At 52.7% G+C, this 22,875-nt stretch overlaps 9 protein-coding genes across 9 annotated transcripts; 6 read left to right on the top strand and 3 right to left on the bottom strand.

The window, feature by feature from the left end:
• Positions 1 to 21: 21 nt before the first annotated feature.
• On the bottom strand, positions 22 to 4,799 carry eaf1 (MYB and HSA domain protein; the record flags this gene model as incomplete). Its single annotated transcript, XM_046088084.1, has 5 exons — positions 22 to 1,161; positions 1,217 to 1,374; positions 1,438 to 4,340; positions 4,530 to 4,673; positions 4,756 to 4,799. 5 exons carry the CDS (start codon positions 4,797 to 4,799, stop codon positions 22 to 24), a joined length of 4,389 nt encoding a protein of 1,462 aa, XP_045944052.1.
• A 672-nt stretch (positions 4,800 to 5,471) lies between these two features.
• On the top strand, positions 5,472 to 7,093 carry MAK11 (putative 60S ribosome biogenesis protein Mak11; the record flags this gene model as incomplete). Its single annotated transcript, XM_046088083.1, has 2 exons — positions 5,472 to 6,410; positions 6,479 to 7,093. 2 exons carry the CDS (start codon positions 5,472 to 5,474, stop codon positions 7,091 to 7,093), a joined length of 1,554 nt encoding a protein of 517 aa, XP_045944051.1.
• A 655-nt stretch (positions 7,094 to 7,748) lies between these two features.
• Positions 7,749 to 9,437, top strand: GCD11 (translation initiation factor eIF2 subunit gamma; the record flags this gene model as incomplete). The annotated part of the gene is made up of 3 exons (XM_046088082.1): positions 7,749 to 8,275; positions 8,350 to 9,336; positions 9,407 to 9,437. The coding sequence occupies 3 exons, from the start codon at positions 7,749 to 7,751 to the stop codon at positions 9,435 to 9,437; spliced, it is 1,545 nt and encodes a 514-aa protein (XP_045944050.1).
• A 791-nt stretch (positions 9,438 to 10,228) lies between these two features.
• Positions 10,229 to 11,868, top strand: STE24 (zinc metalloprotease; the record flags this gene model as incomplete). Its single annotated transcript, XM_046088081.1, has 5 exons — positions 10,229 to 10,243; positions 10,333 to 10,515; positions 10,572 to 11,318; positions 11,387 to 11,579; positions 11,639 to 11,868. The coding sequence occupies 5 exons, from the start codon at positions 10,229 to 10,231 to the stop codon at positions 11,866 to 11,868; spliced, it is 1,368 nt and encodes a 455-aa protein (XP_045944049.1).
• Positions 11,869 to 12,254: 386 nt separating this feature from the next.
• On the bottom strand, positions 12,255 to 12,749 carry LDX57_006380 (uncharacterized protein; the record flags this gene model as incomplete). The annotated part of the gene is made up of 1 exon (XM_046088080.1): positions 12,255 to 12,749. One exon carries the CDS (start codon positions 12,747 to 12,749, stop codon positions 12,255 to 12,257), a length of 495 nt encoding a protein of 164 aa, XP_045944048.1.
• Positions 12,750 to 13,061: 312 nt separating this feature from the next.
• Positions 13,062 to 13,533, top strand: LDX57_006379 (mitochondrial 54S ribosomal protein bL34m; the record flags this gene model as incomplete). The annotated part of the gene is made up of 2 exons (XM_046088079.1): positions 13,062 to 13,129; positions 13,221 to 13,533. The coding sequence occupies 2 exons, from the start codon at positions 13,062 to 13,064 to the stop codon at positions 13,531 to 13,533; spliced, it is 381 nt and encodes a 126-aa protein (XP_045944047.1).
• A 490-nt stretch (positions 13,534 to 14,023) lies between these two features.
• On the bottom strand, positions 14,024 to 18,112 carry LDX57_006378 (putative zinc metalloprotease). The gene is made up of 4 exons (XM_046088078.1): positions 17,829 to 18,112; positions 16,575 to 17,542; positions 14,445 to 16,516; positions 14,024 to 14,389 (listed from the first exon to the last, which is right to left on the bottom strand). Exons 2-4 carry the CDS (start codon positions 17,464 to 17,466, stop codon positions 14,207 to 14,209), a joined length of 3,147 nt encoding a protein of 1,048 aa, XP_045944046.1. The 5' UTR covers positions 17,467 to 17,542; positions 17,829 to 18,112; the 3' UTR covers positions 14,024 to 14,206.
• A 225-nt stretch (positions 18,113 to 18,337) lies between these two features.
• Positions 18,338 to 21,055, top strand: YTM1_2 (uncharacterized protein; the record flags this gene model as incomplete). The annotated part of the gene is made up of 4 exons (XM_046088077.1): positions 18,338 to 18,496; positions 18,604 to 19,099; positions 19,154 to 20,174; positions 20,224 to 21,055. 4 exons carry the CDS (start codon positions 18,338 to 18,340, stop codon positions 21,053 to 21,055), a joined length of 2,508 nt encoding a protein of 835 aa, XP_045944045.1.
• A 799-nt stretch (positions 21,056 to 21,854) lies between these two features.
• On the top strand, positions 21,855 to 22,850 carry YTM1_1 (ribosome biogenesis protein ytm1; the record flags this gene model as incomplete). The annotated part of the gene is made up of 1 exon (XM_046088076.1): positions 21,855 to 22,850. One exon carries the CDS (start codon positions 21,855 to 21,857, stop codon positions 22,848 to 22,850), a length of 996 nt encoding a protein of 331 aa, XP_045944044.1.
• Positions 22,851 to 22,875: the final 25 nt, after the last annotated feature.

Below are 22,875 nucleotides of genomic sequence, written 5' to 3'. Positions count from 1 at the left end.
CGCAGTCGTAAGATAACCACCTTAGCTCCCGGCAGTCTGCGCCTGCGGCGGATTGGGACTCTTACTCGAACCAGGCATGGGTCCAGCCTGTGCACTACCGCTGCGTTGGTTCTGCGGCGTTGCGCTTCGACTAGGCTGGGGAACCGTTCCGTTCATAGCAGGTGAGCTTCCGACGCCTACTCGGCCCTGTTGCGCATTTTGTGCCACGCGCATCATGGGCGAAAAGCCCTGTGCTTGCGGTACCTGCATTCCAGGACCCCCGTTCATGCCAGACTGAGGAGATTGGAAGTTGCCATCGTGAGACACTTGGTAATTAGCCGAGACAGCTCCGATGTTACCGGCAGCAGCGGTCATGGCAACTTGGGACATGCGTGTTTGCTGATACTGATGCAACCGATCCGTGGCAAGCTTGTTCACTTGCTCTGGAGCCATGTTTGGATTGTTCCTTTGTATCTGATTTTGAAGGCTGCTGATGGTGGGTACAACGCCGTTTGAAAGGAGATTGGGCTGGCCCATGCGAGGAGAGGGTGTCGACACGCCTTGAGGTGCGCCGTTGTGGAAGGATGGGCTTTGCATCCCGCCTCCGGCCTGAAGAGCGGCCATCATAGCAGGGTTGTTCGGGGTACCATTGGTGTTGGACATGTTCAGGTTGGGAGAATGGGATCCCTGTGGGACAAATTGCTGCTGATTGTGGAACTGTTGCTGAGCATGCTGGGGTTGAGCTTGTTGGGGCGCTTGCGGCTGCGGCTGCTGCCGAGACTGCAGAACTCGTTGTTGCTCTTGCAGACGGTTTGCCTCGCGAAGGACTCGCGCATTGTCCGGGGACGTCTGCATTGGCAAGGTAGGACGAGCCGCTGTATTCTGGGGCATACCGGACTGCGGCATCATTTTCATCGCCATGGGATTTGGAGGCACGGGGCTGTTCACAGGCCCACCACCGGGCATTCCTTGCATATGGGGTCGTCCTGGGTTCACTCCGACACCAGGGGGTATTCCATTTGGTAACCCATTAGGCATTCCATTCGGCATCCCAGTCGGCGTACCACTGGGCATTGCAGGAGTTCCTGAGTTGTTAGGCATACCATTCTGGTTTCGCCCAGGAGCATTCATCATTTGTTGTTGGTTGGGAATCTGACCAGCGCGCTGAGCCGCCAAGTTCGCCTGAATTTCATGTCAGTCCTGTCCGAAGCGTCCGAAACAGAAGATGGGCGCTCACTCTTTGCTGGGCTATCATTTGCTGGCGGTAGTGCTCCTGCCTCTCTTGCAGCTTCACATCCCGCTCATACTTCAGCCGACTGAACTCAGCTGGCGTCGACAGTGGCGGCTTCGGTTGATTAGCTTCGTTGACTTTCCTAAGCGATGCCAGTTGAGAAGCTGAATCCGGTCGCGAAAATTAGTTAACTTTGCCTGAGGCGCAGCTAGTGTTGCGGTTCTTACCGTGTTGCTGCTTTTGCAGCATTGTTTCACGCTTTTTCGCCAATTTCCGCATGGCGTCAAGCATGGCGAGGTGCTTAGAAGACCTTCTCCGATCGACACGAACTGGTTGTGTGGTTCTTCTCCTGACTGGCGGCGGTGCCTGGGGGTTGGAGTTGCCCTGTTGTTGCTGCTGCTGCTGCTGTTGTTGCTGTTGTTGTTGCTGGGCAGCCTGCTGCTGTGCTAAGACGGTGCGTTGCGCTGTCTCCAACCGTTGATGATAAGCTCGGAAGTATTGCGTCTTCGACAAATCAGCTGGCAATCCTTCCAAGCCAATCCAACGTTCAAAACATTCCCAAGGAGTTCTTCTTTCCGCTCCAGAGGTGAATTGAGATGAATGGGTAAGGCAGCTTGAGATTAACGACCAGTTGTAAGCATATTCCTTCACAAGCCGGCGTAATTCATCATCTTCTGCGTACGTCCACTGGGACGAATTTCGTGACTCGAAAAATCCCACTGACGGCATGCTATACTCGGCCGGCGGTCTGAAAGCATGACCCGGGTGAATCCTATCACGGATGTGCTTGTTCTCGGGCCGAAATAATGCCACATTGGTTTGCTCTGGAGGAAGCTCCAACAGGCGATGCTCCGGGTCGGATCGATACTGCGAATAGTCATACCGGCTCCGCTTGCGGGGCGGTCCCTCATCGTTGAACGCTATTTTGCCAGATACGTACTTCGATAGAGGCAGGAGCTCGGTCTTCCAGGAAGAATCCGGGGGCTCTTTAAACTCCGGCAGATTCGTATCCGGGGCGAGATTGATTGGACCATAGATTGGCAATTCGTCCAAAAGCTTCTGGGCTGCCGGTGTCATATCGAGAGAGAAATTGAATTCATCAGAGCCGAGCGAAAATATGGCGGCTGGCGCAACCATGTCATGAAGATCATGACGAGGCTCGTCATTGTAACCCTCACTAAGCGAATCATCCTCCATCGAGGGGACTAGATCCGGAGTCGGATGGGATGTTCCAAGTAGCTGATCACCGGCCTCGTCTGGTGGCGACATCATATTAGAATTTGTTTCGGGGGTTTCCTTCAGTTTCGGTGCTGGAATCTTGGCGTGCACACGAAGCAAAGACCGATGCTCTTGATCACTATTGACGTACTCCGCACACCAGTCCGCGCAGCTTTTTGCGGCTGCAATCTTCCACTTTCGCTCTTCTCGGAAATCGGTACGCATCCACTTCATGTGGTCCAGAAGAACATCCCAATGAGTCCCCTGGCGAGGTGGCTCCACGGAGCGCTTGAGTTGGCGCAACGGCCATCTATTGGCATTTTGAAGGGCGTAGATGCGCCGCAAAGTGCGGCTGTCCATCTGTTCATGATACTCAAGAAGGTGGTTTTCGGTGGTCAATGTTTTATGAGCGGATGCTAAAAGAGTGTTAAGGGTTGAGCCTCGAGGTGGAGTATAAGCCCTGTTCTGGAACAGGATGTAAAGATAATCTTGCTCCTCATTTAGCCTAGCAAGCTCACCGGACTGCTGACGAATAAGATCCATCGAGTCATTCTTGTCTGGTTGCGGTGGTTGCTTCGGAAACACAACCGTGGACAGCTTGCTCCGCTCTTTCTCTCGTGCCTTTCGGTCTTTGAGGCGCATCTTAGCTGCAGAGGTGGACGAAGCAACCGAGACGGATCGTGTGCCGTCGGCGGGCTTTTCGGTAGCATGGCCTTTATCGGGCGGTGATGGAGCTGATTTCGGGGCCTCTCCAAGTATCTCAGATACCGACTTATGCCTAATGGCGCCCGAAGATACTCTAGTTATCATTCTTTCGGGTTGAGACGATACTGACTGGGTAGGCGGAGTGTCTTTCTTCGATAGTGGAGTTGCTGGTCCTGCGGTTGGCCCGACCGGAGATGTAGTCTGCACGGGTTTCTGTTGATCCAAAGCCGGCGATTCCTGAGCGGCTGCAACGGCTCCCTCGGGTTTAATAGCCTCTGGTGATACGGGTGCAGATACCGGTCCTTCACGCTTTGTTGATGAATCCCCGGGACCTCCCATTGCCGGAGCTACATTCTCCTGGAGCACTTCGTTGGTTGAGGGCAAATCGTCACCGTCGTCTCCAATTGCCTTACTCGCCGCAAGAGTGTTCTGCTGGAGTGACTGGGCCTCCTCTAGGCGAAGCTGTTCATCCGGTGTGGAAGGAACCAGAGTTGGGGGAGCTTGGGCGGGCGATTCAGGCTTCTGGTCTGGAACAGGTTTGTTCGAAAGCTCGACCGAATCCTCAGCAGGGCTTGTATCCGGAGACGCACCGGCGGGAATAGGCGTGTTGCTGGAGTAAGGACCACCCGAAGAAATGGGAGAGAGCGGCTGCTCAACGTGGATCTGGCCTGCGGCAGTGACGGACGACCGTTTCCCAATGTCCTTGCGTAAGGATGACACTTCATTGCTTCCCGGGGCAACATCGACCGCGCGATTCGGTTTCGACTGAGCTAGCGAGACATTGACCACTGCGCCTTCCTGGCCTTGGGCACTCGTTGGTGTCTGTGGGATCAACTGAGGTCTCTTCGATTCGAGATCAGACGACTCCGTCGGCTTGTCAGCTGCTGGTGTGGATACATCGGGTCCCTGGGGTGCCTCGGGCGCGGTGCCTGGGGCGGGTTGGTTAGGAAGCTGGGTCGCTTTCGACTGTTCCGGCGCAGGGGTCGCGGGCTTCTGGTCCGGTAGCTGCTGGACTTGTGCTTTCGGACGATCTATGCTTGCGACAGGCTGGGGAGCAGAGGGCTTTCCTGCCGGGGGACTGATTGGAGTCGCATTGTTTGATTCGGGCGGCACCTCAGCAGGCGGTGCTGTTTCCTTGATCTCGCGTTGCCGGAGCGCTGCATAATTAGTGAAGGGCGGTAGAGTAGCTTCGTTGAAGAAACGGCCTCTGTAGTATAACTATCAGCAACGCGCGGGCATGTATACCATGTAATGGAACGGTACTATGGGAACAATTACAAAAACTAAAGAGACAAAAGAGAAAGGAAAAGGAAAGTGAAGATATAGAAAGAGATAATAAATGAGGAGGGCCATCTAGAAGGAAAAGACAACAAAAAAAAGGCGCAATATGACTTACTTAGAGAGGTCGTTGGCGTCGAGGAACGCCTGTTCTTTCTGGTGATATAACGGGTCCGCCGAAGCGTTCTCGGTCGCGCCCGCGAAGCCTACGGTCGCAAAGTAGAGCTCGCTCAATTTGCGCTTCCGCGACAACAAACAACGTCTAAAATTCCAAGTAAGCGATAAATCGACACCGGGGAAGGCAGTGTAGAGTAATGGGTCGCCGGGAGAAATTAAATACTTACGCGATCTCATCGTTCTTAGACTGGAGAAGCTCTTCCCGGAGCATCGAGTCTATTTCGGGAACACAGCATCCGATTAACGCGCTAAAATAAAGGGGGATGGATTGAGCGAAGTCATCCAGATGGAAAAAATCGCTCGAAAATGATGAAAAGGATGTGGTTGTGTTGTTATGGGATGTGAGAAATCAAGACGCGCAACGATATGGCCTGAAGGGATTTTTTTTTCTGAGGGGGATTGGTAGAGAGACCTCAGACGGGTAGGAACGTTTGGGGGGGGGAAGGGATTGTGGTTGGTTGGCAGGCAAGTTAGAATGGGAAGGGAGAGGGAGGGAGCAACACTAAAGGGAGGGAGAGAAGATTGGAAGGGCGCCGGGAGCAGCAGTAGAACAACAGAACTCCGTCAGGTCGTTACTTGGTATGTTGGCTGCGGCAGGATTGCTCGCCTGAGGCAGCCACAGGATGCGCCCGGAGTTGATCTTTTTGGTTCCGACGCAATTTTTCTCGCTTTTTTCGAGAAGTTCCGTTGTTATGGTCTTTGAATGCCTTAGGCAGAACATTCTCTGGGAGGATATGCTCACCGCCCAGTTAGCGCGGTAAACGTCGGGCAGAAAAAAAAAAAGATTGCCCGCCTTGGGATATATGGCCCGCTCCGATAGTATCGACTTTCTCAATCTCCATCCTGAAAACAAGAATACCACTATATTGACTCAAACGTCGTCATGGCTAAGCGCAAGAGAGAGGAAACCACCAAGGAGCCTCGGGCTTCAGCTCAACCATCCAAAGCCGTCAAGTCCGCCACTGCCACTCCAAAAGCTTCCGCATCCTCGACGGCAGATACTTCGGCGCTCACGCTGCAAATCATCACGGGTTCCTATGATCGAATCCTGCATGGCTTCACGGCTGGAGTCTCGTCCGATTGCTTTTTGTCTACGGAATCGAAAGACTCTGCCGCCAAACCGATACAATTCACGGATACGTTCCTCTTCGAGGCTCATTCGTCCGCCATCCGATGCCTGGCCTTGTCTCCTCTGTCGAAGACGGAATCCACCGACGAGGTGCAGAGGGTCACTTTAGCGACTGGTGGAACCGATGAGCGCATTAACCTTTACTCTCTATCCATGGCCCCTCCCGCGGTGAACGACCAGTTTCCCTCAATCCCAACGCTCAGCGGTAACAAGATCCTCGAGAACCCTAAGAATCGGGAATTGGGGTCGCTTGTCCATCACTCGGCCAGCATATCTGCCTTGTATTTCCCCTCTCGCTCGAAGCTTTTGACTGCTTCCGAGGACAACACCATCTCCATCGCCAAGACTCGTGACTTTACCGTGGTGTCTACCATCAAGGCGCCCCATCCCAAGGTGCAAGGAAGGCCCAGTGGGGACACTGCTCCGCCCGGAGGCTCGCCTTCGGGTGTCAATGACTTCGCCGTGCATCCGAGTATGAAGCTGATGCTGAGTGTTGGAAAGGGAGAAAAATGTATGCGACTTTGGAACTTGGTGACGGGAAAGAAGGCAGGTGTGTTGAACTTCACCCGGGAGATGCTACAGGGTGTCAAGGAAGGTAAATGGAGTACCGGAGAGGGAAGGAAGATTGTTTGGAACACCAAGGGCGATGAGTTTGCCGTCGTGTTTGAATGGGGTGCTATCGTCTTCGGCATAGTATGTCACCTTGTCCTCCCCCCCTTAACCCTAATTGTCATCATTCAAAGTCTGACCGTTCTTGCCAGGATTCGATCCCGGTCTGCAGGGTTATGCCCAGCCCTCGGAGTAAACTCCATCAGATCAAGTATGTTCCTCTTGATCCATCGGTCGAGGACAGTGAAGAGCTGCTCGCCGTCTCGACCGAAGATGGGAGGGTTACCTTCTACTCCACCAAGAAAACACAGCCCGCCGAGAACGACCCTGACTGCTCGATTCCGCTTGCCGAGTCTGTCGCTCAACTTGGTGGACGAGCCAACGGCTTCTCGGGGAGAGTCAAGGACTTTGAGATTCTCAGTCTCCGAGACCAACCATCGCTGCCCAAGGATGATTTCCTTGTAGTGACCGGAAACAGTGAAGGAATCGTCCGCGTTTGGTTGCTCCGCGGGGAAGAGCTCGTTGGAAAGAAGATGAACAAGAAGAGCTCAAAGAAATCCAAGAAGGAGGACGAGAAGAGCTCTACAGTCGCGCAGGTTGGAAAGTTCTTGAGCGAGGTGAAGACGGACAATCGTATCACCTGCTTGACAGCGTTTGTCATGTTGCCTCCCGAGGATCCGTCGACACTTCAAGTGCCTGAAGATGATTCTGAGGAGGAAGAGGAAAGCGACGATGACTCGGAGAGTGAAGAAAGTGACGAAGAATAAGGGCCCCAGCCTTGGATGATTGCTTAGATATGTATACCCTAGGTTTCACATGATGGGAGTATGTGTACGATTATGTGCACGCTCTGCTAAACAAAACAAATTGTAATTATTCCATACTATGTCAGAATTCCCTTCCCTGCTAGCAACTGTGAATGTTCACATTGTGTCCATTGTAGTCCATTGTCCGGATGAGTCATCCGAGGGAATGTGGTGGCCTGAGGCAGAATATACCTGGACAGGAAACCAGAACCATAATAGACCGTAGGTTGATTTAAGAAGAACCGTATAAGAGTCTTCCCAATAATATTCAGAATCTCTATCATCATTAAATCTATATCATCCCAATCAAATAACATGATTCCTTCCATGAGTCAGATCCTAGCATGTAAATCGGCAGAAAAAAAAAAAAAAAAAAAGGCGGCGTCCACCGCCCGCACGCACTCCACTGCACAAATCAGAGAGAGAACCCCACTGACCGGCCAAACCCAAGCCCAAAGGCCATACCGAAGTATCAGATCGCCTCCTCCAGCAATTTTCATCCACACCCCCTCCCCCCCATTAATTACGCTACGGCAGTGACTCCGACACCGTCACTCTCTCCCTCCTCCCTACCTTAATTCTCCCTGTCGCTGTTTCTGGATATCCTATCGCAATCATGGCTACCAACGGCGATTTCTCCGATGAGGAGTCCCAGCCCGGATCCCCCATGCTGGATGCGAACGGTCATGATGACATCGAAGAGCAGGAGCCCCTTGACGGAAAGCCGTCCAAGTCTGCGTTGAAGAAATCGGGCTCTATCCCCCCTCTTGCTCAACAGAAGCGCCCCGAGCTGCCCGAACAGCCCGACCCGGAGACCCTCGACCTGTCGACGCTGACTCCTTTGTCGCCTGAAATTATCGCGCGCCAGGCCACCATCAACATTGGTACCATCGGCCACGTCGCTCACGGGAAATCCACGGTGGTGAAGGCTATCTCCGAGGTGCAGACCGTCCGATTCAAGAACGAGCTGGAGCGGAATATCACGATCAAGCTGGGTTATGCCAACGCGAAGATCTACAAGTGTGACAATGCCGAGTGCCCTCGGCCGACATGCTTCAAGAGTTTCAAGAGTGAGAAGGAGATTGACCCGCCGTGTGAGCGGCCCGGTTGCGCAGGCCGGTACCGCCTGTTGAGACACGTTTCGTAAGTGATTTTCGTTGCCATAGGCAGGGCTTGGAGGGGTGTTGGAGACTGACTGCTCTTGTTTTTCTATCCAGTTTCGTCGACTGCCCCGGTCACGATATTCTCATGAGTACTATGCTGTCAGGTGCCGCCGTCATGGATGCTGCCCTTCTGTTGATCGCCGGAAACGAAACGTGCCCCCAGCCCCAGACGTCGGAGCATTTGGCGGCCATCGAAATCATGAAACTCAGCCACATCATCATCCTGCAGAACAAGGTGGATCTGATGAGGGAAGACGGTGCTCTGCAACACTACCAGTCGATTCTGAAGTTTATCCGTGGTACCGTTGCCGATGGCTCCCCCATCATTCCCATCTCCGCGCAGCTGAAGTACAACATCGACGCTGTCAACGAGTACCTCGTCTCCCACATCCCCGTCCCCATGCGTGATTTCACCGCTTCGCCCCATATGATGGTCATCCGTTCCTTCGATGTGAACAAGCCCGGTGCCGAGATCGAGGAGCTGAAGGGTGGTGTTGCTGGTGGTTCCATCCTGACTGGTGTGCTCAAGTTGAACGACGAAATCGAGATCCGTCCCGGTCTCGTCACCAAGGACGAGAATGGCAAGATCCAGTGCCGTCCCATCTTCTCCCGGGTCGTCTCCCTGTTCGCCGAGCACAACGACCTGAAGTTCGCCGTCCCCGGTGGTTTGATCGGTGTTGGTACGCGTGTGGATCCCACTCTGTGCCGTGCTGATCGTCTTGTCGGTTTCGTCCTGGGTCACCGTGGACGTCTGCCTGCCATCTACACTGAGATTGAAGTTAACTACTTCTTGCTCCGCCGCCTCCTGGGTGTCAAGACCTCCGACGGCAAGCAGGCCAAGGTTGCCAAGCTCAGCAAGAACGAGGTTCTTATGGTTAACATCGGTTCTACGGCTACCGGTGCCAAGGTGCTTGGTGTCAAGGCCGATGCGGCTAAGCTCAGCTTGACCAGCCCTGCCTGTACCGAGGTGGGAGAGAAGATTGCCATCAGTCGGAGAATCGACAAGCACTGGCGTCTGATTGGATGGGCCAACATCGTTGCGTAAGTTACTTCCCCATGTTCCTCTTCCATTTTTCCCTTACAAGAGTGGTATTCTAACATCTGTGCCCAGCGGTAACACCCTCGAGCCTATCCTGAACTAAACGAATTCTCTTTTCTCGTCTTATTGTTGATTGATTGTACACTCGGCTCAGTCCGGCCGGGCCATGGTTGAGAGAGATGGAGGATTCCGAAGGCTGTTGGACTCCTGGTCTCTAACAGCAATACCGGGCGGTCAAAGCTCGAAAGGGAAAAAAAGGTTTTTTTATTACGGTCATGAAAGGGGGCGTCGGATTACCCATGAATAGAGAACGCAGGATATCCTGAGTCTGTCTCATTCACCTGCTGGAGGCTTCAATCCACCATCGTGGCCCCAATGCAAAGATTCCCAAGAGGGCCCCGGAACCCCCTGTCCCAGCAGGTGGTGAGAGATGGATTTGGAGGATGAGTTAACATGGACGGAGTAGACAACTACTCCTTTTGACGTGTGTTACGACGCAGTTTTGTGGAAAAAATTTATTTCATTTGTTTATTTTTTTATCTTTATTTTTTGTGAGTTCATTCGTCTGTTCGACCGGCATGGACCTATGTAGAAACGATATAGGGAAACGACGAGATGCTATGGAGAATTGATGATCTTTGCATTGGGAAAAGGGGTCTAGAAGTCGCTTCTGTACCTACTCTGGAGTAGCCAGGATATGTCCGATCACTCCTATAGATGTAATTGCTGTGCATGATATGCAGCACAGTGGAGTCCGGGGGATGACTAAGTCCGATCCATCAAGTTACCAGTTGGTCTCACTGCCTCCCCTTCCACCTCTTTGTTTGGAGAACCGACCAACTCTCCACTCAGCACTTTCTCCAGGTACCTGGTCACTGTGCTGTGTGTCTCATCATGTATATCCTCGAGGTATGCTCCCTCTGTCCCTGTTACTCTCAACTAGAGTTGTTCCGCATCTATGGCAGCGCAAGCTAATTCAGCCCTACTCCGTGTTATAGCAACTGGCGCGTCTGCTGGACCGCCCCCTCTTCCCCTGGAAGAATGTCCTCGTGGGCTTTTCCTTGGGCCAGTTCATTCTGGAGGGGCTTCTTTCCTTTCGTCAATACAAGGTGTTGCAACGAACCAAGCCTCCTCAGGTTTTGAAGGAAGAGGTGTCCCAGGAGGTCTTCGATCGCAGTCAGGTATGTAGCTCGACCAAGCCGGACGATTCGCACCTAACAGGATATGCTTGATCTAGTCTTATGGTCGCGCAAAAGCCAAGTTCGGCTGGGTCGCTGGTCTTTACGGTCAAGTTCAGAATCTTGCATTTATCTATGGCGATATCCTCCCCAAGCTCTGGGGAGTGAGCGGTCTTCTTTTGGCACAGTACTTCCCTTCTCGGTTCCAGGGCGAAATCTCGCAAACGCTTCTCTTCATCTTCGGGTTCAACATAATTAGCACGGTTCTGTCTCTGCCGATCTCGTACTACAACACGTTCGTTCTCGAGGAGAAATTTGGTTTCAACAAGCAGACTTTCAAGCTGTGGGTTTCGGATATGCTCAAGGGTCAGATGCTCGGTGTCGTGCTGGGAACCCCCATCATCAGCGCCGTGCTCAAGATCGTTCAGAAGACTGGTAACTCCTTTTTCTACTACCTGTGGCTCTTCGGCGTGTTCGTCCAGGTCTTCGCCATTACTATCTACCCGATCGTTATCCTGCCGTTGTTCAACAAGCTGTCCCCTCTGGAGCCTGGTCCCCTCAAGGCTGGTGTTGAAGCTCTTGCCAAGAAGCTGGAATTCCCCTTGAAGGAGCTGCACGTCATCGATGGAAGCAAGCGCAGCGCTCATAGCAACGCCTACTTTTACGGACTGCCCTGGAAGAAGCACATCGTTATCTATGATACCTTGATCGAGAAGAGTGAGCCTGAGGAGGTTGTGGCTGTCCTTAGCCACGAACTCGGTCACTGGAGTCTCAGCCACACCACGAAGCTATTTGGTATCGCTCAGGTATGTTTGCGCGAAACGTTGCCAACTACAGGCTCATGCAAAGGAAGAAGCTAACATTTAAAAACCAGTCCCATATGTTCTATATTTTCGCGCTCTTCTCGGTCTTCGTCAACAACAAGTCTTTGTATCAGTCCTTTGGCTTTATCAAGGAACAGCCCATCATGATTGGATTCCTCCTGTTCTCCGACGCCCTGGCACCCATGGATGCTGTGGTCAAGTTTCTCATGAACATTCTCAGCCGCAAGTTCGAATTTGAAGCCGGTAAGTCATCCGCTCTATCACGTATACTTATCAACCGGAATATGCTGACGATGTCACAGATGCCTTTGCTGTTAAGCTCGGATACTCGAAGGAGCTCGCGCAGTCCCTCCTCAAGCTCCAGATTCAAAACCTGAGCACTATGGATGCCGACTGGATGTATGCCAGCTACCATTACTCCCACCCCATCCTGTCGGAACGTCTTAAGGCTCTCGGCTGGGAAGGTGGAAAGGTCACTAGCAAGGAGGCCGACAGCGAGGAGCCCGTTAAGGCAGCTGACCGAGAGCTGTGAGGGGAGGTACTGGTAATCTTTGCTATTTTGTTTTTCGTTATTTTCGGGTATGATGTTTGTTCCGAGAGGTTAGGGTGTTTGGAGGCGATAAGAATGAATGGATGGCTCGTTTGGGTCCGTGGAGATGGTTGGAAAACCCAGCTGGATGGGAGTAATAAAATAAACAATAAGAATCGAATAAAAAGCCACAAGAACTCCGTATACATCCTGATATCGAATCACCCAAAAAGACAAATGCGCCTATACCATATGCACAGCTTGTTTTATAGTCCTAGCAGCAGAAGCAAATCGCTCAGTCCATCCATCCACTGCGTCCCATCGCAGAACAGATGCCGAACGAGCGAAGCGCGAATTCACAACCCCAGCAAAATATATGCCCACCCCAGTTATGCCGCGTTGTTCTTAGCCTTCTTCTCGGCAAGTCTGCGCTCCTTCTTCTTGCGCTTTCTCTCTTCCTTATCGAGGCCTCCAGCGCCCTCATCTTCGTTCAATTCTTGTTGCACCGCGTCGACCTCCATCGAATCCTGCTGCTCGTCCCCAGTCGCCTCCTGCTCGAACTGCTTGGCGTCCTGCCAGTCTCCGTTATCTTGCCCCGGGGGCTGCACGGTTCCCTCTTCCCCAACGATGCTCAAATCCCGACCCAGCACCTCCCCGGCGAGACCGGTCTGCACGCGCTTCAAGTTGTGGAGGATGAGGTTGGGAGCTGCGGCGGTGGTGCGCGAGACAGGTCCATGTTCGCTGATTCCGGAATTCGGTTGCAGGGCAGGATCTGTGTTGGCGCGGTCAAGGTACGCGGCTAGGAAGTCGTGCGCTGCGGATTGAGTGATCGGGATGGAGGAGCGGATGGTGGTAGGTGGGAGGGCCGAGGGTGCGGTGGCCATGATGCTTGCGATGGAGACGGATTTGAGGGGTAATAGATTCGTGGGGAAAAGTGTTCAATAAATTCAGAGGCGTAGCAATTCTCCGGTCTCGAGTTGAAGATCTATAAGTTGTGCCCGAGATTGAAAGTTCAACAGCCGCGAAACTCTAAGACAAAAAGAAAAAAAAAAAGGCGACACGTGGTCCGTGCACTGCGGAGTTCCCAATTCGATCATTTCAATTCAACCTCCATCTTCATCTTCCTCTTTCCCTTCTCCCCTCTGACCTGACAACTCGTCCATCCTCCACAACTACCCCCTCGCAATTCCTCCAACATGCTCTGTATCCGCTGCAGGGCCTTGCCCTCCGCTCTGAGGACCTTCTCCACGTCCACCCTCTCCCGGTATGTTCCACCACATCACATCTTCAGACCACAACAACTCCAACCCTTTCCCTTCCCTCCTCTTCCAACGCCATAAAACTAACCGAACCAGTTCCTCCTCGCAAATCTCCTCGCCTCTCCGCTCCCTCTCAACCCCCCTCTCAGCCTTCCGCACCCAAACACCGAGCCTTGCCTCCATCCGTCCCGCGCTCCCCTCCCTCAACGCCACGACTCCGCTAACCTCCGCTCTCCAATCTCGCTCGTTCTCCGCGAGTGCCTCCCTCGGCGTCAAGCGCGACACCTACAACCCGTCACGACGGGTGCAGAAGCGCCGTCACGGCTTCCTGGCGCGGCTGCGGTCGCGCGGAGGTCGGAAGATCATTATGCGTCGGAGGGCTAAGGGGAGGAAGAATATGAGTTGGTAGATGGATGGGCTGGGCTTCCTTCGCCCTTTTTGCGTTTTGCGGTTTGGCTTGTCTTCGAATTGAACTGAGGGCTGTTGGGGGTATGAATGTTCTTTCCTTCTTTCTTTCTTCTGCTGGGTAGTCACGGATCTTATTTTTTTTATTGCCCTTCTGTTTAAGTATTGTTTGGCTGTTCGTTTCTTTTTTATTTGTCTCCGAGAGTGGGATTGGAGGCTGAGTTTGGCCTATGGCCTGTCTACCTACCAAGGTAGGGAGCGGTGTTTTATGATGATATTGTATTCGTCATGATTGCCGCACCTACGGTCTGGTCGAGCATCGTGTACTATATACATATTTTTTTTTAGAGCTGCTGATCATTGCATTGTTTCTTGTAAAGTAGCTGGGACGATCGTTTAGTTGGTATGAAGTTGGAAGCCAGCATATATAGAGAACCCTACACAGCTACTACAGGATAGCCCAAGTGCCAGTGTCAAACATCCAGTCGATTGGTTCTTATCTACTGTAAATGTATCTATATTTACTACCAGCTTTTTCTCTACCGAGATCATATTCGCTCCCTGGTCTCTTTGATCTAGGTCTTAATGCTACGTGATAGTGATAAGTGTATTCCTTCCGAGCACCGTCCATCCGTTTCCCGTGGTAACCAGCCTAATTCGTTATTACTATTAAAGCATCACTCATCATCTTCGGAGTCATCGTCATCGTCATCTTCTTCGGATCCGGTTTCATATTCGTCGTCATCGTCGTCGGACTCTTCATCGTCGTCGCCAACCTTCAGACCGTAGTCGTCCTCGAATTCCTTAAGGGCTTGCACCTTAGGTGTGAATCCGGAGGCTTCAAGGCCTTCCTTGATGGTCTAAGATAGAGAGTTAGTATTGAACAGAAGCTCAACTTAGGAAGACAAAACGTACCGTCTCAAGCATGGTCGTGCAGGTGATCACAATGTTGGCCGTGGCCGGGGCGAACACAGGCAGAATGATGTCCTTCAGGGCCTTCTTGACATCCTCGACGCCGATGTCCCGCACTTGCTTCAGCATCTTCTCCTTGTAGTCGGTCGGGAGCTTGCGGATAACCTGGCGAATGAAACTGCCCTGGGCCGCACCGGCGATGGTCGCCTGCTCGTTGGCAAAGCTAACCACGATGCTGCTGATCGCGCCCTCCAGCATCAGGGGATCGAACGGCATGGCGCCGGAGAGATGGTCCTTGACAATCTGCTTGCTCGACTCGAATGCCTTGTGCGCATTGGGCGATCGGTACACGTCAAAGTTAACAAAGCCGGTGTCGATGTTGTAGGCAAAGTTGGTGCCGTATGCCAGACCGGTACCGCGAACCGCCACCCAAAGAGGGCCCTCGACCGCGTTCATGTAGGCAATTGCCACCAGCAGCGCCGGGAGCCTGGGGTCATCGTACGAGTCAAGACCCCGGGCCGTAGCGTAGGCAAAGGAGGAGTCGATCGTGGGCATGGGAACCACAAACGACTGTCCGCCCAATTTCTGACCAGTCTCACTCAGCAAGGGTCTGCGGGAGGTGATGGGCTGAAGTGGAACATGGGCGCCCAGTCGACCAACGAACGATTTCCAGGCCGACACTGGGTTCTGGATCTTCTCGAGATCGGCAATGACTAAGACTCTCATGTTCTCGAACTTGAAGAGAGCATTTCGAATCTCTTCCATGCGTGCGACAACCGTCTCGGGTTCCTCGGCCAACTGACGCTTGATACGCTTGAGATAACGTGCCTTCACCAAGGTGCTACGAGCTCGTACGATCGACTCAGGCGCGTAGTGGACCATGACGTGCACTGCCGCAAGCATGTCGTCGCCGGAACGCTTGGAATCGGGCACATCAGATAGGAGACGACTGGTGATGGCGCGAAGTCGCTCCACGTCGAATATAGTGTTCCACGAAATCTCCTGGAGCCAGGCGATTGCTGTGCTGTATTTCTCCAACTCGACCTGGAAGGAAATGCGGAGCATTTCCGAGTTGCCCAGGTTTCTGGCCCCCTCCATGGAATAACCCACGGTATCTCTCTCCAACTCAACCACAACTTGTTCAAAGTTGATGGTCTTGCCATCACGCTGGACTGGCAGGTTGAAGAAGGCTTCCGTATAGACGGACAAGAGAGGTCGGAGTTGGACCGGCACGGACTGCGCCGAGATGAGGAGAGAAAGCTGGACGAAGCTACTGGGGATGTGCTCGAAATGGATGAACAGGGGCATGTCAGAGCCGTCAGCGTCCACAAGCTGTTGAACTTTGTGCTTCGGGTGTCCGGCTTGCAAAGCAGTGCCTGACCGAGCCGTGGTAGTCTCCACGAAATGGATCGACTCGATTCCGGGGATCTTGAAATTCTCCAACAAGTCCTTGGGAATCTCCTTGTCATTCTCGGCCTTGGCTTTCTCAAGCTTGTCGGCCAGCTCCGCCAACCCCTTCTCCCCGAGTCGCTTTTTCTGCTCTGCCACTCGAGTTTCCTCTTCCTTTTTCAGAGTGTCAGACATCTTCAACGATGGTACGCCAAGGATGGTGACATGAGCCGCATCAGAAATCCACTTCTTAATGAAGGTGCGCCATTCGACCTCGGTCCACTTCTCCAGCACATCGTACTCCTTCAAGGTGGCCACGTCGAGCAGAGTGGAGCCATCCCGCTTTCCGAACAGGAAGTCAGAAATGACATATTCCGCAAACGAAGAGGCAGAGCTTTCGGTGGAAAACTTCCAAGTACGCCTCTGCCGCTCAATGCACTCCTGAAGGTATCCCATGTCAAGCTCCTTCTGCATCGCATCGTTCAACACCTCGAAAAAGCGCTTCTCCACCTGGGCAAGCTTATCTGTCTCCACACTCGTGAGGGTGAAGCGGATCTCCAGACTAGGGTGGTCCTCGGTGGCGTAGTAGACAGCGCTAGCGAGTTGCTCCTTTTCCACGAGGATGTTGTCCAAGAGAGAAGCCGACGACCCAGCCAGGTAAAGCAAAGCAACATTGAGTGCCCCAGCTGATTGACCGGTCAGTATTGAGTCGGTGTAGGTGGTGGATTGCAGGGGCAAGCTTACTTTGGATGGGGTCTGTGCAGTCCGGTCCCAGAAATCGGATCTCTATTTCACCAAAAGATTCATCTTCCTCGGGGAACTCTACAGTCTGCACAATAGACTTCTCGAGCGGGGGTGCCTGCTTGGAATCGACCCAAGGGCGTTTGAAGGGCGAGTCGGGACTAGGGATGACATCCAGGATGGTATCCTCAAATTTGTCTAGTGTCTGCAGCATATTCTCGTGGTCTACTTCACCCGTGATGATCAGGCAGAGGTTTCTGGGTTGGTACATCTCTCGATGGAATGCTCGAATCCTCTCTGCAGTGAGGACGCGAAGCTGCTCCATCATTCCGCCGGTTTCGTAGCGGAATCCCACACCCTCAGGGTAAGTCAACCGTCGAGCAGTCAGGTCAATGAGCTCGGCGGAATTGTTCTGCACACCCTGCATCTCCGAGTACACAACCCCGGCATCGTTTCCGGTGCCATCAATGTGGTGCACCTCGGTATAGCAGCCTTCATCGGTCAGGGTAGGAGCGATGACGTGCTCCAGGTATACGGGCAGGATCTGCGCAAATCCCTCCCAGCCGGCGGTGTCCAGGGTATACGCTGTGTGGTCGGTCGCCGTCCACGCATTGGTGTTCGAGTAGACTCGCGTCGCGAGCTTGTCAAGAAAACCCTTGTATCTGTAGTTGCGAGATCCCATGAAACAAAGATGCTCAAGGGTGTGAGGGGCTCCCGAGTCGTCGGCAATCTCGGTAGCAAGGACGAAGTATCCCGTTACCTTCGGGCCCTTCTGGTCAATGACCACGACCCGCATGCCAGTTCTCTCGGATTCATACTGAACAAACTCGCTCGGCGAATATTCGGGATTGAACTTTTGAAGTAGTTTGAAATGACTCTTGTGACTAGGCGACATGGTGAATAACGATCTTGAGGATCTCCGGAGCCGTTCTTCCCCCCCGGATCTCGTAGTCGCTTCCTTAAACAATGGTCTGGGCGATGGTCAGTAACACTGATCAGGTACACGAGCGTTCCGAGAGAACATAGAAAAAGAACCGGATACTAGCTGAAGGAGGAAATGATGTAAATCATGCGAGTCATATGTTTGTTTAATAAGTGTACATTTGGTAAGTTCCCAAGCAATAACACCGGAGTGGTCTGGGAGTGGCATGCCGGAGGTTTTGGAGGGGTTTTAGGAGGGGCAGTTCTAATTTTTTTTTTTTCTTTCTTCCTTTCTTTTCTCTCTTTGTATTGGAAACAGGACTGGCGGGAACTCACAGGGATCGAAATCGCGCCCTAGTCAGGCCTCGTGGAATAAGCCGAGACAACACTGTGGACGTTGCTTGACAGGCAAGACTCAATGATGCAAGAACGTGGGCTGCTGGGATTTAGAGCCCTTCAGGCCGTGACGACGTTCTGGAGTGGAGTCTGGGTCCCGTCGTTGGAATAATGAGAATCGCCCGGTCAGCAATCGGTCAGATATTCTCATAAAGGGGGGATCCAAGCAACGTCCTCAGGTAGGACAGGACGAAATCTGGCAGGCGCAAAAATCAGGAAGAAAGTAACTTCTCCTCGTTGTCGCAAGAGCCAATCTTCTTGCTGGAGGCTTGCCTGCATTGGGCCAAGGCGGTGAAGGCGGTGAAGTCACATGGTGTTGACAGCTTGTCGATAACATCGCTTGTACACCCGTCAAGAAAGTGGTCAGGCATTTGCTGTCTCGGGTATTCGAGTCTGCTTTGCTCTCAGTCGACTGGGTTACAAAGGTTGACGTGCGATAGTCGTTCATCATGGCCAACACTTCGGAGCAAGAGATATGCCAATCGGTGTTGGATTTCGTCACCGAGGGGAAGTACCCAGAATCGGAGAAGGTGGTCGCCGCGGAATTCCCCGTATCTGCTCTATCCAAAGAGTTGGAACTTCTGTCTAAGGCCAGAGCGCAAGTGGAGGTGAGTGTTCATACTCTTCAAGACCCCTCACCCATCCCCGGGCCAGATTGCCGTTGCGAAACAGCGCATGTCGCTGGAAAGATGCTGACACTCTTCCTCCCACGCAGGCTGAGATTAGCTCATTGAGTCGGGAAAACGACTTTGACGCCGACGGGTGGATCTCGCAAGCAAAGCAATTGCACGCAGATATCGAGCGCTCTAGGGTTACTGCACGAGAAATAGTCGCACAGCATGAGAACACAAATCCCCTGCAAGCGAAGGTCGAAGATGCTGCTGCAAAGGTTGGGTTGATGGAAACTGAGATTGCTTTCAACCAGGCTGTAACAGACACGTTGGAGGAAGTACAGAGACTCAGTCAGCAGCTGGACGCCGGACGGGCCCTTCTTCAAGAGGACCAAGTCACTGGCGCAATTGATATCTTGGAGTCGACAGAACAAGCCATCAAGAAGGACAATTTATTCGCCAATACAACCGTTCTCGTCATCTTATCAGAGAATGTCAACGATCTACGGGGCGAAATTGTCGAGTGCCTCCGCTCTCGCTGGAACGACCAGCTAAACATTGACGAAAGAGAAGCGAAACTCGTCCTTCCGGATAACACTGGTGAGAGGCCCCCTGGGCTCTTCTTCTGGCAGTATCACTGCTAACGCTGCGTAGAGCGACTGGAGGAAACTGTTACAGCGCTGGTTCGATTGGAGATGCTGGCCCCAGCCAAGGGCAAATTCCAAAAGGACCTTATCTCTGCAGTAATCGAACCGATACTACTACCTACAGTTGATGGGCACAGCCGCGGCGTGCACATCGAGGGAACCTCACTTCGGGTTGAGCCGCAACTATCGAAGGTTTCTGTTTCCGAGCTCCTGGAACGCATAGTCACGGTCTTAGGGTTCCTTCGCCAACATCTTCATTCATCGATCCTGGATTCACTTTCGGAAACATTTATTCCAATTCTTTCATCAAAGATTATCGCCTCGTGGCTCTCATCAGCGATCCCTACGGAGCTCGTAGGCCTGGGTGAATTCGAGGGTACCCTGGACGCCGTTCTTGGATTTACTAACACCATCCAAAATTTTGGTTGGCATGGTCAAGAAGAGCTTGTCTCTTGGGTCAACCAGGCACCCCGACTCTGGCTGACGAGACGACGAGTTGACTCATTAGACCAGGTTCGCAAGGTTCTCGCTGGCAGTGAGGGTAGCACGAAGCAAGTGGAGAGGGTCGAAATAGAGAAGGTCTCTGCCACAGATGAGGCTCTGCTGGAAAAGACTAGTACTTCCGATGACTGGGATGCCAGCTGGGACGACGATATGGGAGATGATTCCAAAGAGACACCCGCTGAAGAGAAGGAAGACGAAGAGGACGTCAGTGCCTGGGGTCTGGACGATGATTCAAACGATTCTCCTGAAACAGCGCCTAGTGCATCCGCTGCCGCTGCCGATGGCGACGATGAGGATGGCGATGCCTGGGGCTGGGGCGACGAAGATGAAGAAACCGCCGTCGACACTTCTCAGTCCAAGAATTCGGTCAAGGCAAACTCGGTCAATGGAAAGGACACAGCACGTCACGCGTCTCCGCGAGAGGTCACCTTGACGGAGCGCTATACTGTAACAGATATTCCTGAAGCTATCCTTAGAATTATCCGGCAGCAAGTGATGGACTCTGATGCCATAACGCATCCAGCGTATGTAATCTACTCCCTGTCCCGAAATTCAGTGCTAATCTTATGTCAGGCACTCCAATTCGCGCGTCGTTTCCTCCGGGGCCGGTCTTCTTGCTCTTCCAACATTAATCCTCGCCATGTTCAAAGCTACAGCGACCTCTTTCTACGGGCTTAAGCTTAGTTCCGGGCAGATGTATCTATACAATGACAGTCTATACCTGGCGGATCAAGTTCGTCGTATTGCGGAAGAACATCAGCTCTCCAGACTTCAGGCGGATATTGAAGCTCTTGAACGATTTGGCAAATTGGCTTACAGCAAGGAGATGCAGACTCAGCGCACCATTGTGACTGACCTACTCGATGGTGCGCAAGGCTTCAGCCAATGCTCGGAGCAGCCTTTCCTAGGAGAATGTGAGAATGCAGTCAGCGCGACGGTTGACAGAATCCGCGATGTTCACAAAGAATGGCAACCAATCCTGTCACACTCGGCGCTTCTCCAATCGGTCGGGTCCTTGGTCTCGACTGTCATCAACAAAATCATCATCGAGATTGAAGACTTGGGCGATATATCAGCAGCCCAGTCGGAACGGCTTGTGTCGTTCTGCAATCAAGTCTCGAAACTGGAAGATCTGTTCATCCCAGAGACCTCTGAGAACACGGAACGTGTACCCATGACGGCTGTTTATGTACGCAATTGGCTGAAATTCCAGTACTTGATCAACATCCTGGAGAGCTCTTTGGCGGATATCAAGTTCCTCTGGCTAGAAGGCGAACTGCGTCTAGAATTCTCGCCCGAGGAGGTCGTGGATCTCATCGAAGCTCTGTTCGCTGAATCTGACTACCGGCGGAAAGCGATTGCGGAAATTCGACGAATCTCTCGAAACCATGGAACCATTATGTGAGCGATGTATATAGATCATCATTAGTACATGTCTGCTGCAGAACATAAATAAACAACGATTCAATTGATATTCCAAGGAGACAAACCGAAAGATCAAAATCCAAGAGCTGCGGGGAATCTCCGCGCTTTGCACAAGTGGCCGCTTCGGTCACCGTATTTTTTTTTTCCGTTGCCCGTCGCAGTTTTTCTTCCACGGCGCATCCAGTAGACCACGCCGCCTAAAATTCCCTTTCGATTGCTACACATCTTCAAAATGAATGGGGGTCAGGGTTCCGCTGCGGCCTCGTCGCAGGCTGCTCAAAGACAGGTTCGCGTGCAGCTTCTAAGCAAGCAAGAGGATATCGCACTGCCTGAGAATACCGGCCCAATTTTGGTTCCCACTGGTGAGTTTTGATCAATGAACACAGATGATTTCACAACTCCTGGCTATCGCTCACGCTCTAACTCTGATTTAATCAGGTCTACGGAGATATGCGCTTTCGACGTTAGTGAACAACCTCCTCGGGTCCGCCAAGCCGATTCCATTCGAGTTCTTGATCAACGGATCATTCCTCCGAACTTCGATCGATGAATATCTGACTGCGAATGGCATCTCCGCCGAAACTACTTTGGAAATCGAGTATGTGAGAGCTTTGATTCCGCCTCTTCATATCGCATCTTTCGAGCACGATGATTGGGTCAGCTCGGTCGATGTGCTCTCTGCCACTTCGCCCGCAGCTTCTTGGGCGTCCGCCAATATTACTCCGGGCCAGGAGAGGATTCTGTCTGGTAGTTACGATGGTCTTCTACGAGTGTGGGATATGTCGTCGCAAATAGTGGCAACCTCGCCGTCACCGACTGAGGGTGGCCACACCGCATCCATCAAAGCCGCCAAATTCATCTCCCCCAACTCGATCGTCTCGGCGGGACTTGATCGCACGGTTCGTTTGTGGAAATACACGCAAAGCGAGAATGGCTTCGAAGGAATTATCGCTCCTCAACTAGAGCTGTACGGGCACAAGCTTGCCATCAATTCGCTCGCGGTCCATGCACCTTCGAACCGCATTCTATCCGCATCGTCAGATCACACCGTTGGTCTCTGGTCAACCAAGAAATCTGATGCTCCAGCTGCTCCGGAGAACCTACTTCCATCGGCCGTCGCCAAGAGCTCTAAACGAAGAAAGTTAAACTCTTCTGTGAGCACCCCTCAGCGTGGACCTGTTGCCCTTCTCTCTGCCCACAGTGCACCCGTGTCGGCCGCCATTTTCGATGCTAAGGACTCCACTGTCGGATACTCGACGTCTTGGGATCATTCCCTGCGCACGTGGGATCTTGTCACTGCTGCTTTGGTTGATACCCGCACGACATCCCACTCCCTTCTCTCCCTCGAGCACCTCCCTGAACATCACCTCCTCGCTACGGGTTCGTCGGCCCGCCACATCACCCTCATCGATCCTCGAGCTTCGGCGACTACCATCGCGGCGATGACGCTGCGCGGCCACACCAACGCTGTCGTTTCGCTGGCTCGTGATCCCAACAGCTCGTACGGTCTGATCAGTGGTAGCCACGACGGCACGTGCCGCATCTGGGATATCCGGTCAACCAAGACCGATAAAGACGGCGTTGTGGGAGAAAGCGTCTACTCGATTGCTCGCAAGAGTTTGGAAGAGGGAGGCAAGGCCGATGCCAAGCGCGTTGGTGGCGAAGGAGTCAAGGTTTTCGGCGTGTGTTGGGACAAGTCGGTGGGTATTGTCAGTGCCGGTGAGGATAAGAGGATCCAGATCAACCGTGGAGAGGGTGTCTTGTCTTCCGCATGAGAATGGGTTGCACATATGGGCGTGG

Source organism: Aspergillus melleus (assembly GCF_016097325.1).
Source record: "Aspergillus melleus strain CBS 546.65 chromosome Unknown contig3, whole genome shotgun sequence".
NCBI lineage: Eukaryota > Fungi > Ascomycota > Eurotiomycetes > Eurotiales > Aspergillaceae > Aspergillus > Aspergillus melleus.
Note: the sequence above shows the minus strand (reverse complement) of the source record. Positions and strands in the feature narration are given on the sequence as shown.

Excerpts from the sequence above, each read along its gene's own strand:
- LDX57_006378 (XM_046088078.1), bottom strand. The coding sequence starts at position 17,466 with ATGTCGCCTAGTCACAAGAGTCATTTCAAACTACTTCAAAAGTTCAAT. Across the intron at positions 16,517-16,574 it reads CTGCACAGACCCCATCCAAA|CTGGGGCACTCAATGTTGCT; the intron begins GTAAGCTTGCCC and ends CCGGTCAATCAG. Across the intron at positions 14,390-14,444 it reads GCACGACCATGCTTGAGACG|ACCATCAAGGAAGGCCTTGA; the intron begins GTACGTTTTGTC and ends TCTCTATCTTAG.